This window comes from Excalfactoria chinensis, chromosome 6 (assembly GCF_039878825.1).
Source record: "Excalfactoria chinensis isolate bCotChi1 chromosome 6, bCotChi1.hap2, whole genome shotgun sequence".
NCBI classification, from domain to species: Eukaryota; Metazoa; Chordata; class Aves; order Galliformes; family Phasianidae; genus Excalfactoria; species Excalfactoria chinensis.
This window is the reverse complement of record NC_092830.1, coordinates 30761384-30778943: the sequence shown is the minus strand read 5'-3', so window position 1 is coordinate 30778943 and position 17560 is coordinate 30761384. Positions and strand designations below refer to the sequence as shown.

At 40.4% G+C, this 17560-nt stretch overlaps 1 protein-coding gene across 3 annotated transcripts in view; it reads left to right on the top strand.

Moving 5' to 3' along the window:
- ABLIM1 (actin binding LIM protein 1) overlaps positions 1–17560 on the top strand; it is a 160550-nt gene that overhangs the window by 59075 nt on the left and 83915 nt on the right. The window contains exon 1 of one of the 3 annotated variants that reach the window (XM_072340082.1): positions 6373–6800. The exons of the other annotated variants lie outside the window; for them this stretch is intronic. Coding sequence (XP_072196183.1) covers positions 6785–6800 — 16 coding nt within the window. The 5' untranslated portion in view covers positions 6373–6784. Of the gene's footprint in view, positions 1–6372; positions 6801–17560 lie in introns of those variants that run through there. 3 annotated transcript variants of the gene reach the window in all.

The following is a 17560-nucleotide window of genomic DNA, read 5'->3' as shown; positions in this document are numbered from 1 at the left end:
ACTGCAGTAGCAGTGCTATTGTGCTTTGGGTCCTGCAATAGTTGCAGGTGTTGAAGAGGTAATTGCTTAGTTCAGCTTTAGCAGGGCAAAGTTGCTTTTCAGTGCTCACCCATTAAACTCAAGCAGATGTTCTCACTTATGTTGCTCCAGGATTCACAGCAAGTGGCACAGCAGGAAAGGTTCATGTGATTTTGTTGTTTTGGTATTTTTTGTGTAAGGGATGAATTTGCTTCTGATATTTTTTTTGTTTGTTTGTTTTTGGTTTTTTTTTTTCCTGATATTTGCTTTCTCAGCTAAATAGGTGAGTTCTGATTTTGTGCTGGGTAGGAAGAATAGCTTCAACTACCAATGTTAAGGCCTAAAAGCCTTTGTTTCTGTAACTGTTCAATGACTTTAAAAAAAAAAAAAAAAAAAAAAAAAAAAAAAAAAGAGTTAGTTAGAACCAAGCCTTGGTTGCTGGTTGCCAACAGCAATTGCCAGTGCTGAAGATCAGTCCGAGCTAATATGCTTAGTAGTACATCAGTGGTTTAGCATTAATCTTCATTAACGTAGCATGGGTTAGGTTAGAGCAACTGACTTCCCCTCTGCAGGACTCGTTGCCTCTCTGTCTGAATTACTAGTTACATGTTATCCAAAAACCATGGAAATTGCAATCCCTATTTTAATAGATGCTAGCAAGAAAAATTAGCTAAATTACCACTGAGTAGAAAGAAATAATGAAAATGGGGGTGTGGGTTGCTTCCTATATAGCTATAGACAAAGGTAAAAGCAGTGTAAAGATTACTGAGGGGAATTTAAGCCAAGTTCTGATTTGCTTTGTAACCCTGTTGCGCTGCTGGGTGCAGGCAGCTGTGGTTGGAAGGAATATGTTGTAGCTCTGTGATCCCACTGCTACTTACAGGAGTCCTCCTCTCTTGTGCCTGTCAGAGCAGCTGTATGATCTTCATGTTCTCACCACAGAGCTGAGAGTGAAGTGCAGGCAGCTCCTGGTTGGGGTGGCAGCAGGCCAGCACAGTGTGGGTCCGACCTTGTGCTGCTGGTGTGTGCTCAGCCCCTCACCTGTGGGATGCTCAGTGTACGCTCAGTGTCCATATCATAATTTTCCTCATCTTTGGGGACTGTGGACTTAATTCATCTGCTTTGTTGGGTGTTACTGTTGAGGCATACACCAAACGGTAATTCACAGTGAGATGCTCAGTCGCATCTCTTCAAACTGCAAAACTCAGAGCTTGCTGCTGTGCTCTGCAAATAAGCTGATGGGCAGCAAGCTGCTTCAGTCTGTTCTTTCATGGGCTTCTCATGGAGAAGTTCTTCAGACTGGAGAATCCTTGTCGCTGTCCTGGTGATTGCACTGAGCACCAAACTCCCCTGACAGGCTGTAGAGGTTATTCTATAAAGTTAATCCAATTCTGAAGTGGATTATCAATATCAAATCTCCTTAACCTTAGGCACGTACAGTAAAGCATGACTCTTGTATATATTTCTTCCTGTCAGGAATTCCTGTCTTCGTGCAGCATTAATCAGTAATTGTGAGATGATTACTGGCAGCCCATGCATATTTTTGTCTGCAGCAGTACTGGTTGTGATTGTGAACTCAATCTAATTCACTTTATAGCAGGTGAATAGTGATGATTTTGTATGGCAAGTCTTCAATAAATGTACTTAGTGTAAACTGCTGTCAGTGGGCATTATAACTGTGCTGGATCTCAGTTCAAACATCTGCATAGAGCAGAAGTTCACATGGGTGCTCCAGAAGTATGATCTCCTTTCTAAGGGCTCACAGTAACGTAAGCAGAGTGGAAGTCAGTTGTTATATCAATAGTACAAATGTATGTTCAGAGGTAAATATTCGTACATGCCTACTGTGAGAAAAGTATCCAACAGTGAACTTTGTATGTTTTTGGAGCCACTGCAGAGGTGTATAATGTAGCCAGCTTTCCTCATCTGTTTCTACAGAGAAGATGATCTGAAGGTGCCAGGTGCTGCTTATACAAGCTTGTGCATTAGAGGCTTCTTAATGTTTACAGCAAAGATGAGTGCCTGTTTCTTTATTTTGTTTTGCAGTAAATAAAACATCGCCAGTTTTCTGTTTTATCTATATTTTTTGCTATTCTGCTTAGTATAATAGCAGCCTACTAAGAAAGTCTTTTTTGCAAGAACCTCAGAAAAGCAAATTTTGTTTTTTAAGAAATCCGGAGTAGTTACTAAATATAAACCTATGAAACACCTAATTCCTAAGGAATCTAGTTTTTAAGAGTGTTAAATGTTTGTACTTAGAAAGAAATTAACTGTTGCATCGCTTCAGGTCAGAATGAAACACACTGCTTTGCTAGGTAGGTCAGGTGATGCATTTGGCAACTCTTCATTTGTTTTCCTTACTGTAAAAGAATGATGGCACATGATTGTAAATACCAGTGTTAAAGAGTGCTTGAATTCAAAATAATGTGATGTTGATGGCAAAGAAAATAATAGTGGAAAACTTAGGGATAGGACCCAGCCCATTGAACTTCATTTGCCTTAATGTCACTGAGCTCCAAGCAGGGCAGCATGGGAAGGAGGTACAGTGGAACTTGGAGAGGCAAAAGAGCAATGCATGCAAGAGCAGTCTTACCAAACACCTTGGAATGAACACCCAACTATTCAGATGTACATATGGGAACAGGTTTTTTTCATGTACAAGCTGAGTTCTGCTCAGCGATGTGTCTGAAAAGCTCCACTGAGATCATCAGCTTTGCCTGACTCAGTTGCCTGCTTTCTTTTGTGCTGGAGTCCTTCACAAGCATCGCTGGTTGTGTTGCTTTCAATGGCTGGAAAATGAGCCAGTTATCCAAGTGGCTGAGAAAGACACATCAAAAGAACAGACTGCTGGACCGGGGTATGTCAGAAGTCAGGAAATATATAGCATTATTAGAGTTATATATTAGCATTATTAGAGTTATAGCTTTCAGATGTTGAAACTGAAAGCGATGTTCTTCCACGGACACTGGGACCACTGCAGGCTTGCAAGAGATCTCATGTTGACAACATCATTTTTCCTCTGAGCAGGCAAAGTCAGGATCACAACTAAAGAGAGTGGTGTTTTTGCAAAAACTCCATTGCTGACACTTTGGAGAAGTGGTGACTTGAGCTGACTGAGGCTATATAGCAGTGAAGCTGTGCAAGCCTGTGGCAGGCTTTGCTGTCAGGGCTGTGCCAGGCTTTCTGCTGAAAGGAAAATGACATTAATTAGAGGATACTTTCCTGGATGGTTTTCAATAGTACAACTTCTCCCTTTGTGATTTCTAGCAGGCAGTTTCCATCACTGATGGATCAATAGAAGATACCAGTTTTTGAGGAGTTATATAAAAACACTCTTTGGATACTCATAAGCCATGGCCTCATCTGTGAGGAATGAGAGCAAGATAAAAAATACAGAAACCAACTCGTAAATAACAAATCTAAAGTCATGGCTAAACTGCTCAGTATCTCAATGTGTACTTTTTCAACATTATCAGTGTACAAGAAAAAGCAAAACACACTGATTAACTCTTTCACTTTGTGATCTCAGTATGCCTCCCTTGTCCTTTGCTGAATGTGCAGGGTACTTTTCATCATGAAGCAGCAGTAATGTAATTATGCTGTGTAGCTCTCCTGTACTCACTGTGAATATTTCATCCTGGTTGTGTTCCAGGGAAACTCTACTGAAGTTACAGAGTGCAAAAAGTTTTGTAAAGAAAAAAAGGCTCTTTTTGTTCCTTCAAAATATGCACCTCTAAATAGCAGTAAGCATCAGGGTTGTGTTTCAGGAGTTGCTTCCTGTTTGTCTTTCCTGTCTGGTTTAGCATTTGTGAGTAGGTCTTGAATTGTGCAGCAAGGTAAATTTCTGTGTCAGGTGTGGAACAAGGAGATTAATAGAAAAAATCATCCCAGTTAAAAACGGTGTTATTCTGATCTCTGTATCTTCTTAAGCGGGAGTCAGTGACATTTGATTCCTAAAATGTCCAGGCTAATATGCTGCAGTCTGTATTTTGAGATTTATTTCTGTGTACACGCTGCAGTGGAACACTGCAACTATCTGTGGTTGAATGACGCGATGAAAGCTTCTATTCAGCAATGGGCAAGATGAGATACAGCGGTGCTAATCTCTAACACATGTGAAAAATGGAACTAATGAACTCAGAGGACAGAAAGTCCAGATACCAGCAGTCATATTCTTTGTCTGCAGCTGCTGGAACAAAAGAAAAAAATGAATGGTAATCATCACAGCCCTTTGGAGGGTGTCAGAAGATCTTAGGAATGAGTTAACAACATCCATGGATGTAGAGCACAGACTGTGCTCTGCACATCACCTCAAATATTTATGAATGAAGGTCAGATGTGGCCTTTCCAAGCTGCAGTCTGCTGTCTGTTTACAAAATACTGCTTGAAGAAGAACACAGCCAGGCTGAGTTACAACCTGACTGTGTGTGTGTGTGTCAGAAATGCGACACAATGAATTCCACCCAGCCGTGGTGGGGCTGAACCCAGCCCTGTGCTGGGGCTCTCTGCTATTAATAGCAGCTCTCTGAGTCACAGAAACAGCAATGTCAGACTGCCGGGCTGCGCCTCGCTTACACGTTAGGCTGCCAACAATAGAAAGCCAGCCGAGGTTTGCTAGAGGATAACTGCTTTTTTCCATGCATGTGCCTGAATCTCTGTCAGTCTCTCTTCCTAATTTATGTATTTATTTATAAAAGAATATAATTGAATAAGATAGATCTTTTGCGTGAAGCAGACTCATTCATTCATTGCTGTTGTTCTTGGTGGCATTTATACAAAACAGCTAGGATTTATTTACTGAAAACATTTTTAATGCTGGATGTATGCTCTGATTTTTCCAGCATGTATCAGCCATCTGGTTCTCTGGCTGGCTGATGCCTACAGCCAGTTTCTTTATATCAATTTATCTCTCCCTACATATAGCGGCATTGAGAAGGAATACTTTAATGGAGATATGAGTTCCGGGTCAGATCCAACTCTTGAAAAATAGAGGTTTCTCAAACAATAGAGTTCCTTTGACCTGGGGCTGTACATAGGATTTGCTTTAGGGCTCCTCTGTGTAACCTAGACCTGATACTGCACTGAGTTGTGGTCAAGTTGAAGCTGTAACCCAATGAATCTGCCCATAACTTAGCCCGGAATAGCTTTGTATTCAACACAACTCTCCTCTGCTGAGGTCACCTTTGTCCTTGGCAAGTCAATTCATTTTCCTTTGTCATTTTCTCCACCTCTAAAGCAGGTATTAATGTGTACTGCCCAAGGGAAGGCATGCTGGGGTAGGTTTGTGTTGGCAAAGTCACTGATGGTCAGCTACAGTGAGGAATGAAGTTATTTATAAACAAGGAAAAAGCAGTGTATAAATAAAATAGTATTGCTACTTGATACAGGTAGTATAAATGTATTAAAAATAAAACATGTTAAGTGCTTTTAATGAGCATTCAGGATTCTGAGTAATCATATTTCAAAGCTTTTCTCAGTAACTAGGAATAACAAAGAGCTTGCAAAAATAGAGCTTTGATTCCCACCTAACTCTGAGCTGTTACCTTTTAATAGAAAACAGAAATATTCCCTTTTGTGCTATAATACAGCGAGACTTGCAGATATTATAAAGAGTTTGTTTGTGTGGTTTTTAACTTCAGCTTACTGACCGGTCATTCTCTGGTAGTGTTTGGTGCCTGAAAGACCAAGACTTGGAAGGTTGGTTTGATGTTCAGAATCAACAGTGGTGAGGTGCTGGGGGGGATGAGCTTCACAGCAGCAGTGCTGCTGGCTCAGTATGCTGCTCTTTTTTCTCAATTCTTCGAATACTTACAGCTGTCATCCCAAAAGGAGTCACAGAAGAGGAGCTGGAGCTTCCAGGTGTTTGGTGACTTAGAGTATGCGGTACTTGATTCACACCAGCTTGGCTATGGTACTAATCCCTGTTGCTCACTGGGCTTGCAGTTCTGATATTCATTTTATTTTAGTTCTTATTTCAGGTGGTGAGTGGAGTCAGCACTTTGTTTGTGGGTGTTATGTGTGTTACTGTGTTCTGTACCATGGTCAGGGGACACTGGGAGATTATTTATGACCATGCTTTGTGGTCTAGTAATTGCTGTTTGGTAACAATTTTGAATTAAAACCAGGAGTGGATAGAGTTCTCACCAGAGGAAAATCCACTGTGCTGCAGCCTGCCTCAGCGTTTGCCTGTGTTCATCTTCTATTTCCCTTTCTCATCCTGACTCAGCTAGAGTGAATAAAATAAAAAAAGCCCTCACAGAATGCACTTCAGCTCTCTGTATGTTTGAACAGCTCCCCTCTTTTCTCCCACATCTTCTCACTGTCAGCCTTTTGCCAGTCTCTTGGGAGCAGATTATTGCCAGCTCAGTTCTGCAAGGGTAGAGGAATGCAAGGTGGTGTCAGCGCCGGGAGCTGCGGCCATGGAATCCGGCATTTGTTACGCAGCAGCAGCTGAAGCGGGTTGTCTCAGCACAAGGGGCAGAGTCCACACACAGGGTAGGAGCTGCAGGAAAAGACCACCGTGGGAGAAGATAAGAGGCACACAAAGAAGAGACAAGGAGAGTGATAGGACTGCATCCGATCTTGTGGGAAATCTGAGGAAGATAATTAGCTGGAATAAGCTCCCGCTTTCTTTATTTCTGTTCCTTTTTCTTTTTTTTTCCTTTTTCTTTTTAAATCCACCTCAACCAAACGCTGCTGGAGAAGACGTGTTTAAATTACTTCAGCTAATTCTTGCTGCTTCCACGAAGAAGACAATTTGTTTGCCATGGTGAAAGAAAAAGGTAATCCTGTTTATTGTCAGACTGGAACTGAGAAGAACTAATGTGCCAGCCACAATGACCTGAGGTTTAAACCTTTGCATTTAAAATGAAGCATGTCTTCACCGACAGTTTTCCTTTCTGTAGATGTGATGTGCCAAAACTGCAGGGGGTTGCTTTGATTGTTTTTGTACTTGTTTCCATAAGGGTAGAATCCAGAACTCACCTGAATTAAGGTGTTTACGCAGCTGGGTTCCTTCTACTTGCTATGTATCGTTATTTTCTGTGTGATATACTTCAAGTTTGCTGTTGATGGTTTGTTACTTGTGTTTGTCACAGCTGAAGAAGCTGGACTGCCAAAGCAGTTAGCTTAATTTTTAAGATAAACACATTCAGCAAGCCTGGAGACAACATGGTCATGTCTAACCTTTTAATGAAGAGGGGAGTTTTATGGGAATTTTGTATCGTGTTGGAATTTTGCAGCAGTAAATTACACATGCTTCAATTCTGCCTGTAAGTAACACATTAAGGCTGCTACAGAAGCTGGTCAAAGAATGTAAGTGTTGTTATGGAGTATTTCCTCACAGTAAGAACAGTCTGTACCATTTATTGCATCATGACAGTGTGAAATAGATCCAGAATTGTATTTGAGTGGTGGGCTGGATGTGCTTTTAGATCACTGCATTATCACAGACTCAGACTTACCCTCTGTTTTATGAAGAGCAGGAACTGTGTTTTCTTTTCTGAGGGCTCTGTGAAAAGTCACCTGTGATAAATACAGGCTGGGTAAGAAGCAAATAGAAAGTAGTTATGTTGGATGAGAATGAGTAGTTTTTCAACTCTGAACATTTGCATGCTATAAATGAAGTAAATGGAGTGCATTTAGCTTCAATGGGTTTACATTGGAGTGAGTGGGACAAAATCCTCAGTAATCTGCCTTGTATCAGATGGATGGAGAGTTGTAGTCACGGGCATTATTCAGTTTACCAGTGGCTTTTGTCAGTGAGAAGTGTAAGCAGTATTGGCCGAGATCCATTGCTTAGTGTTTACAGGATTGTTTTTATAATGTCATGGTGGTGAGTTGTTGATCAGCTTTCAGTGTCTGTAAGTCACACCAGGGACGGTGTAAGAAGTAGTTTTATCCAAAATCTTTGAAGCTGTAACTTTCAAAGGTTCGATATTGAAATCAATTACATTTCACATCGTTACAAGAAAGTGTATTGCCACTCAGCCTGTAATGACTGTTGATTGTTTTCTAAGATTCGTTTAGAAATTAGGCTGCTGATGTTCTTGAAATGCTCAGTCAATGTATGTGTAGTAGTTTTAGCAGTCAGTACATTTCTGTTCCCTATCCAGTCCATGCACAGTTGGTTCAACTCCTCATGGAACTGATCTGTAAATAGGTGAAAGTTGTGATATAGCTGTAAGGAAATTAAAACTAGCCTGTCATTTTCATTTAAAGAAAAAAGAAAACAAAATACTAACTTAATGGAAAAAGTTGACAACAAACAGCAAAGTCTTGTATTTAAATGGATCTGTTTCCCCCAAACAATCATCCTCGTAATCCTCCCCACCGATTCAATAGCTGATAATATTGTCTTCTGTTTGCACAGGTCATAGGCTGTCTTTAATTTTGTGTTGCAGTTACTGATGGTTCATACAGCATTATTGCAGAATAAGATGTTAGTGCCATTCGGTATTTTTAAGCTGCTACAACTATTGTTCTCTGAAGTTATATGCTTGCAAAATGCAGGGCAGTGTGGTACCATGGGTTGGTTCTCTTCCAACCACTGAAGAAATCCTTGTTTTTAACAAGCTAAAAATGCGTTCAGTCCAGTGTCGGTTGGTTGACATATTAACGAGGCACTGGGGGGGCTGGTTTCAACTAGAAAAATGTAATTCCAATTCACTGAAGTGCAAAGTGGTTAGTAACAGTTTTTAGCGAATTAGCATGCTTCATTATGCTCATATTGTGGAATGATTTCAGTGTCTGCCTGGTCAATTCGCATACCAACAAAAAAAATCCTGAGGCCAGGGCGTTTTCTGCTGACACCAAATGGCGCTTCCTAAATGATGGATGTTAAACTGATGCCACATTTTAATGCCTCTGACTGTTCACTTACTCCTGTCCAATTATGACCCTGTATTAATTATTATCTAGTTATTTAGACAAAATTATTGTCATTGACTTGCAGCCAAAGACAACTTATTCTTTTTCTATCCTGCAACAGAAGGGAAGTTTGCTATGCATACCTGTTTCTTGTTGTTAACTGTCTTTCACAGTTAAAACTCACACTGAATAATCAGTATTCTTAGCACTTCAGCTGATGATTGAATTTTGAGCACTCACCTGCTGATCTGTGGGTACTGGGAATCAGTTCTTTGTCTGATGAACTCAGATTGGGTTGTAGATGAACCAACCTGTGGAAGTGGAGTAATATCTACTTGTGCCAAGCTTCTCCATGCTTGGAAGGATCAGAGAAAAGAGGAGGAGCTGAAGTCTTCTAGAGGTTATGGAAGTAGTGCAGAGGCCTATGATTTTCATTCAGGATGTACTGCTCCTGTTGAAGGGAAGGTGCCTGCACCTGCTGGGTAGCAGGCTGCAGTAAAATAGGTCACATTTGCAGCTTCTTACAAACATCTCTGTAGATACACAGTAATGGACTTCCCAGTGAACAAAACAGAAAGCATGTTGACCAAAACGTTAACATTTCCTGTATATTATGGCTTCTGGTCTAGTTAAGTATTGCAGAGAGACTTATTTCTATTTTTTTTTTTTTTTTCATACCATTGATAAAGTATGTTATTAATAACCCTTAAGGTTATGACCAAGAGGACTGTTTTTCTGCTTGCAGTAGCTCCAGTCTTCCCTCTCTTCCACTCACATATCCCAAAGACCACAAGTCTCCAAGCAGTTTTTATTCTTTTTTTTTTTCCCTTGAAGTAAATTGGGCTGCTTTCAGTGGAACTGTACTTGAAAAGCATGCAAAATGCTTCCTCTGTGTTAATTTCAATGTGTTCTCTGTCTGGATCACTCTCTCCAGCTCTCTATTTATTTGCAGTCTTAATATTTATTTCCAGTGTGAATGAAAAAAACATTAAACAATGGGATCTGGGTCCTGGTGCTGTCTCTGTGTTGTGGGTGGTAATGAAAAATAGTCTTGATCTGAACTCATGACTTTGGAACTTTTATCCCCAGGTGACCTGGGAAGGTCTCCAGGCTTATTGCTTTTGGAGCATCTGACAAGATTGTGCATCTACACTTTGTTAGGGAGGATTGGGCAGGTTGTTTTCTTTGGTTCACTTTGCTTTACATTTTCTCCTGCTTGACAGTTTACTTTAGGGACTAGGTGTTTGGGGTTTTGTTATGATTAAGTCAATAAGGGGTTTGTTATGACTAAGTCAATGTGCTAACTCAGACGAGCCATAGAAAAAGGCATTTTATAAATATATATAGTATTCTTGTAGTTTAGTACCTTAACTACAGAGCAGTTCTGTGTTAGAGTCTTTTAAAGTGACCTTGGGGAAGTAATTTGATCTTTCCCTGTGTTAGTTAATCTGTAAAATGAGGATAAGAACATTCCTCTTGTCTGCCGTGATTACTTGAATTAGAGGTATTTGGAGCAGAGTTTCTTTTTCCTTGTGATAGGTGTGGGCTTTTAGTGGCTACCACTTAACACAAAAAATATGTGAAATAGCTTGTGAACATCTTATTACTTTTTAACCCAAAACAGCTGTGGAACAATTATGCTTTTATTGACAAATGTATAATATTGCTTGTTCTCCACTTTCTCCTCCTAAATTTATTTTTAATCTTAGGTTTCAAATTGCAATTCTGGTGTTGGGTGCTGATACTGAGAGAAACAAAAGTAACCAAAGAGAGCAGCCAGTTCAGAGACCGCACCCTGCTGAAATTTTTGTGGCTTTTTTGGTTTTATTTATTTGTTGGGTTTTCTATGTAGCACTTAGTTCACACCAGGGCATGAATATTCAAGTCCCAAGAGTAAAGGCAAGTGCAGTCCCACCGTGCCTGATGGCTTCCCATGTTACCAGCAGTGAAATTCCATACATTCCTTGCATCCCAGTTGCTTGTACAAGCTGTGTTCTGAAGGTAGGTTGGCAGCTGTTTTATGTGGAGAAGTGGGGAGCCCATTTGCCATTGATCTCTCTGGAGGAGAGGGCTTTAGTGACTTTAGGTGATAAATTCCAGACCACAGAGTTCGAGCTTCAGATGGTGGTAGAGGCAATTAAGCTGTTCCTTTTTTGAGAACAGACACAGGGAGCATCACAGGCCAACAAAACTGTTTTGAGCTGGGGAGCTGCAATTAATTTAATTTATTGTCAATTAACAAGCTTGTAATTACTGACTCTTCTACTGTAAAATGAAAAAGAAAAAAAAAAAGAAAAAAAAAAAGAAAAGAAAAGAAAAAACAAACAATGTGATCAGAGAAACACACCTGGACTTCTCTCCTTCCTACTTTCTGTTCTCCTGTCCTCGTATTGTGCTTTATGCTGTGTCTTGTCATCCCTCCTGCTCTGACATCTCCCCCTGAGCATCTGTCCTTTTGACATTTACCATCCTTTAAGTACATTTTTGCAAAGGTGCTGCGTGTTCCTCTGATTGTTTTTATGCATGATGGGTCCATTTTGTCCATTGCTGAGCTGGCTGTGAGCAGTGCAGGGCGATCCTTGACAACCTGCACAATGTACCCTGGCAGCACCCTGCCTTCATCCCCTGCTGCTTACACCTTGTACAAGTGCGTAGACTGCAGATCATATTGTTTTATGTCTTGGATGAATATTTGAAAAGCAAGGCTTTTAAAGACACTGGCATTTGCTTGGTATAGGGAAAATGACTGCTTTTAAAATATGTTAAATTAGAGACAAGAAATATTTTTCTGGAGGGGAAGCAAGAAGCTTGGTAGGAAGGAACCTGCAGGTTAGGATAGCACAGTAATTTAGCTTGCCACTATAAGAGAATCAGTCCTCTTTGTGAAAAATGAATGCATCATGGGGGAAAAGACCAAGTTCTGCTCATCAAAATGTGCTGTGTCCTTTGAGGGGGAGAAACGAGGGAAAAGGATTTCATTGTTTCTGGGGGCAATCCATAACTAATTTAAAAAGGATTATTTATAACCAACTTGGTTTTTCACCTAGAGAACAGTCGGTATCCCCAAAAGGATGATTAATCCTTGCCTTCCCTGAGCCTGGATAGCTTTCAGGCTCACTGGGGATCTGGCTGAGGAGAACTCTTAGGCACTGTCTTAAGCCTATTCTGTTCAGCAGAGTATCTCATTGAGTCTAATTGAATCACTGGGATTTAAAGCTAAGTAAGTGCTTCAGGCTTGTCTCGAAGTTGGGCTCCATTGGGGAGAGGACTGTGTGATATCTGTGCAGCAAAGTCCCATCTTTTATTGATAGCAACTGTTTTTGTGGTGTATGTTAGCTGCATTGCTGTGTAGGTCACAATGAGAGAAATAATAGTCCTTTAGTCTTTTGTAGGACTTCATGATTTTCCATGTATCCAGAAATGGTAGATGCTTTCTATAGCTCATCAATGCATGTTATTTGTTACTGTATTACGTAGTGACTGGAAAATAGACGCAGGAAAGCTGAGGCGTCTCCTCAAAGCTGCAAAATAAGTGCTAGAAAAAAGGCTGAATAAACTAATGCCAACTGCTCAGAAGTGAAATGTTGCATTTCTGCTGTACAAGAGCCTAATAGGCATGGTTCTGTGAGCAGTGTCACCAGGGCAGCTGTATACTTTGTTTTCTAATTCCCAGTGCTCTTAGCACCACTTTGATATCACAGAAGTTGCTATAATCTACGTGGCATATTGTGAGGCTTGGTGTTAGCTCAGGTCCTAAAAGGATACCACTTCTTCAAAGCGATCCAAATAGAAATGCAGCCTTGCAGTGAAGTGAGGGTTATCTGTTCTTACTGTTAAGCCAAACAAGAATTCATAAATGGCTTGTGTATTCAAAGAAGCAGTTATATTTGTTTGGTGGTGTTACTATTTTTTTTCTTCCAAAGACACCTGGAAGTGTCTTTGAATGTGGGAGTCTGCTTGCCATCTACCACCCAGTGCCATGCAGAGGAACTCTGACTAAGGACAGACGTCTGCAAAGGGACTTGTAGGAAACCCTTGATGAGAGTGCTGGTTGTAACTGAGTGACATTTTACTACAGATTCTGTTTTGAAAGATCATCTTTGTGACAGCCCTATTTCTGTGGAGGCTTTTCCCCACTGTTCATATACAAATCAAGCTGCAATAATGGTATGTCACTGTGCAGATATCAGAAGACCACGGGGAGAGACCGGAATCTTAAGTAGGTCAGCGTCTGTCCTTAGATAATCTTAGGGATAAAAAGCAGGAGAGTTGAGTTTTAAAGTCAGCATTTTAGTATTCTCATACTTCAGAAGGGAATTTCATTCTTTTTACCATATGGAGTGCTACTGATAGCCTTAAAAAGGAAGCTTAGAAGAACCCAAACTGGAGTTCATTGCTGCTGCCTAAAATCCGTGAATGGATTGCTGTTAAGGTAGCCCAGAGGACTGTTTGTTGAGTGCTGCCACAGGCCAGCTTGATGGGGCCTGGGCAACCAAAGTGTGTGAGGTAACCCTGACCATGCTGAGGGCTTGTGAGTAATTGAGCTTTAAGGTCCATTCCAACCCAAGTCATTCTGTGAAATAAGTACCAGTTGTGTAAGCCAATGTAGAGGCTTCATACTGGAGTGAGGAAGATGTAAAGCTGTTCTCAGAACATTTGATTTGTGGTTGCTGTTACTTTATCTCCCAGTGTAAACTTATTTACATGAAACATTTGTGCACATTTAGAACCATGGCAGTGTAAAATAACTTTATGCTTCTGCCCTTTGGTTTAACTACCTGTAAGCAGAATAGTTTCATGAAGTCTCATTTCTGCAGTGTAGACCATGCTCCAGAATGTGCTCTGTAGTCACTGTTACAAACTGAAAGCAAGTGACCAAAGGCAAATGTGTGGGTAGAGAAGGTGAAACTTGTTGGCCTGCAAATGAAAGGCAGTACTACAGCTGGAATGGAGAATGTCATGTAGGCTTTGATGCTTTTGTATTGAGAACAGCAACAACTTAATGGTATTGTAGAACTAAGGGCAATAAGATACACCTTGTGAGTTTGCAGCTTAGTGCTTGTTATTTCCTAGCCTTTTTACGTGTGTGTATGTATGGGTGACATCAGCTCTGTGTCTGTGCTGTGCCTACTTTACAGATGTTTAGGAAATCAACTAAATACCGGTTTTCTTATTTAAAAATAGTGTGCTTCTTCTTTGTTAACATTTGGTTTCTGGTGTTGAAATGTTCACATGCTATTTTTGTGTAAGTTTCAGAGTTTGATATCTTTACTTAGAACATTTTCTAAACTGTTTTTCTTGTGAACTACCTTAGTCTATCATTCTAGCTAACTAGTTCAGCGTGTTAATGGCTGTCTTTAAAGACAGATAGCTACTCTGATTACATGTAGCTTGTTAAAATAGCTTTGAGACAAGTTGGCGTTCTGTTGAAGTCAAACCGAAAAAGGAAGAGGGGCTTTTAAAATATGATTCTTCAGATATGATTTGAATGGCAATAGTTGTGAGTAAGCTACAGTGTAGGATTTTGCCTTTGGCTGTTTCCTACACGTGCAGGCATGCAGCTCACTCCTGTCTCCCGATGGGAGTGCCTCCTCCCTGGGTATGCTGCAATTCCCAGAGATCCCTGCCCTATAGCTGTGGCCAGTGACTGCAGTAGCTTCGTTGTCTGTTCCTGGCAGCTTGGGGTTGACTTCAGAGCTTGCAGGCTGCAGACGGGCTTAGCAACCAGAGGAGAGAGACATTTATCTCTGTGAGAAACACAAAGGATGGGGAGAAAATTACTGCTGCTTCTCTCATCACAAAGAGAGCACAGGGACTGAGGGATGTGCCATTGCTGCCTCTTGATTTTGGTTCTCTGGCACCTTCTTCCCAGAGCAGCTTCTTCCTCAGCCAGAAGCCTGTGTGCAGAGCCAGCCTGCCTCTGTCCTGTCCTGCACAGCCATGTCTGGGCTGAGCTTAGTGTTCTGCATCTGAGACTGGAGGAATTTCCACTGTAAATCCTTCACGTTTTAAACTTCAGATCCTGTAATTTGGTTGAAATCTCAGCAGACTGGGTGACCAGTGAGCCCTGGAGCAACCATTCTCTGCTCAAGGACCTGAATTGAAACAGCCTTTGGAAACTCATTATGTCAAAATAGGAGCTGCTCTTGGTACTTTCCTGGGGTACTGTTTTTTAACCCCTACTGTAAGGATAACAGTGAGATAGCTGAGTGATATTGCAGCATGAGTAGCCAGGTTTTGGTTTAAATTTAGAGGAAGCTGGTTATTTACTTCAGCTGAATGTAGAATTGAACTGAATGTATTTTGCTGTGGCTTCTGCTTTGCAGCATCCTCATAGCAAGGCGTTTCCCAGAAGCTTCTTTCTGACTTAGAATAAAAAGTCAGAATATTCTGTGGCTTGCAGCAGAGACATGGAGTCTTGCCAGCAGGATCTGCAGCTAAGCATCCCTTAGCTCAAGTCTGGTTTCCCAGCAGTTCTGCGTTCAGGTCAAGCTTAGGGAGGGAATCATCAATAAGAGAGGCTGCAGAATTAGTTTTCCTTGTTTTCTTTAATTCAGTACCTGTTACCCTTCAGGTAATGGCTGCAATTTCCATTCCAGAAAGACTTGGTGTAAATACTGAGGTCCTGTTTTTGACTGAGGCAGAAAAACATGTAATAGCTATTACAACTTTGTGCAATGACCTTTCCTGCATAAAGCAGCTTTGGCACAGCAGATTCAAGCTTAACTCATAAAATGAATACCTCAGTTTTGCTCAGAAAGTGCTTTAGGTTTGTCGTGTGGAGATGGGAAAGTGACTACAGTCTTCCTCATAAAAAATGGGGATTTTTTTTCCTGTTTTCTTTCTTGTTCTTGTTCTGTTTTATTTTTGCATTTGTTTGTTTGTTTATTTATTTCTGAAGTAAAAAACATAATCCAGACTTCCCAGTTGACCCAGTCTGTAAATGCTATCCTAGGTAAATGGGGTGTTTAATAGGCTATTGATCCCATGTCCATGTCTTATTGGAAACTCAAATGAAGAAGGCTGAAGAAAGCATTAATCCTTCATTAATTATTTACTTAAGCTGGTCTTGTAAGCACAAATGGAAGCCTCAGCCTAGATTGTCTCTCTCAAAATTATTAATTTATGTTCTTTTAAATTGGGAATAAATCCTTTTTAGAGTAAGCTAAGGGGACCATACAGTGCAAAACAGATCATGCAGGATTGCTCCTAGCTGGCATAAAAAAAAAAAAAAAAAAAAAAAAAAAAAAAAAAAAAAAAAGGAAAATACTAATTTTCTTTTAGCTAAAACTTTATCAGTTTCTATGTAAGCATTCATTAAGGGTAATTAAGACTTACCAACAGCAGACTGTAACCTGGTCTGGGTCTGTCACAATTTTAATATTCATTTGGACTTCAGTCAGGAGCAATTTAAATAAACTGCTTGTTAAAGGTGTTAGCATTTCTTTAGTTCCCTGTTCTGTCCTCACTGATGCCTATAAAGGGTCAACTTTCCTTGTGTGTGTTGATTAATATAGAGGAAAAAGCTTGCAAGCAATTCCTTGCAAGGAAACAAGTCAGTTACTCAAATCTTGACCTACAATTCCAATTTGAGGCCAGTCAGAGAATCAACATAATTAGCTCCACTAAAGAGATCAGTCTGGAAACAGCAACTTACAGTATTTGTATTCATTTAAATGGCTGTAAAAGCAGAACATGAAGTCACATTATTAAAAATATTTTTTTACAATCAATAAAGAGCAAAAGCTTGTCTTTCAAATTAATAACAGGAAATCTGCATGCTGGCATGAAGAATGTGTTACAGTGTCCTCTGCCTGAGTTTGTGAGCAGAATACTTGGGAATAGATTTCAGTCTGCACTACGCAGGTCCTGGGTAGCATTTGTCCAAATCCTCTATCCAGTTCCTCATTTGAGCAACTTCAAGAATCTGCTCTCATACCTTTTCTTTAGTTGGCATCAGGCCCGTCTTGGACTGTCTGGGTCAGAAGTGGAATTTTCCTCATCTTTTACTTGGCTAGCCTTTGCTTCTGATTATCTCTCCCTTGGTTTTTGCTGTATAGACTTTCTTTTCCTTATTGCATAAACTGCATTTCCGTGGTAACAAGCTAATTGTTCTTAGTCTTGTATGGAAGAACAATATCTTCTATTCCAGAAATGGAATTGTATTGCAGCCTTATTAGATGAGGTTCACTCAAGGCAAAGCACTTAGTGAAGTCATATTTAGATGGACTGCTAATTAATATGTTGGATGGCATTGCCAACTGCATTCTGATTATTTCCAAGGGAAATAATTGAAGTAGGCTACCAGAGGAGGTATTCAAAACTTGGCGTTTTAGTAGAGGAATGCAGAGGAATTTTCTTTGAAGGTTTTTAGAATGAAGAAAGAAAAAGAGAGAGAGAGAGAGAACAGCAACTACCATGTTAGGTTGGCTGAACTTGCAGCAGAAATGATTGCTTATCTATTTATCTGTTCTTTATGCCGTTGCTTTTCTTAACTCAGATTGGTTTTTATTATCAATGCTGAGTTGATTGCAGCATTTCTTCACCAAGGCATTTGTAAAGGACAGAACTCAGAGCTGTGGGATAGCTGATAATTTACACCTAACTGGAATTTTGTCTCCCTGACTATATTGCACATGCCTTGGTCATTTCTGTCTACTCATATTGTGTCTCA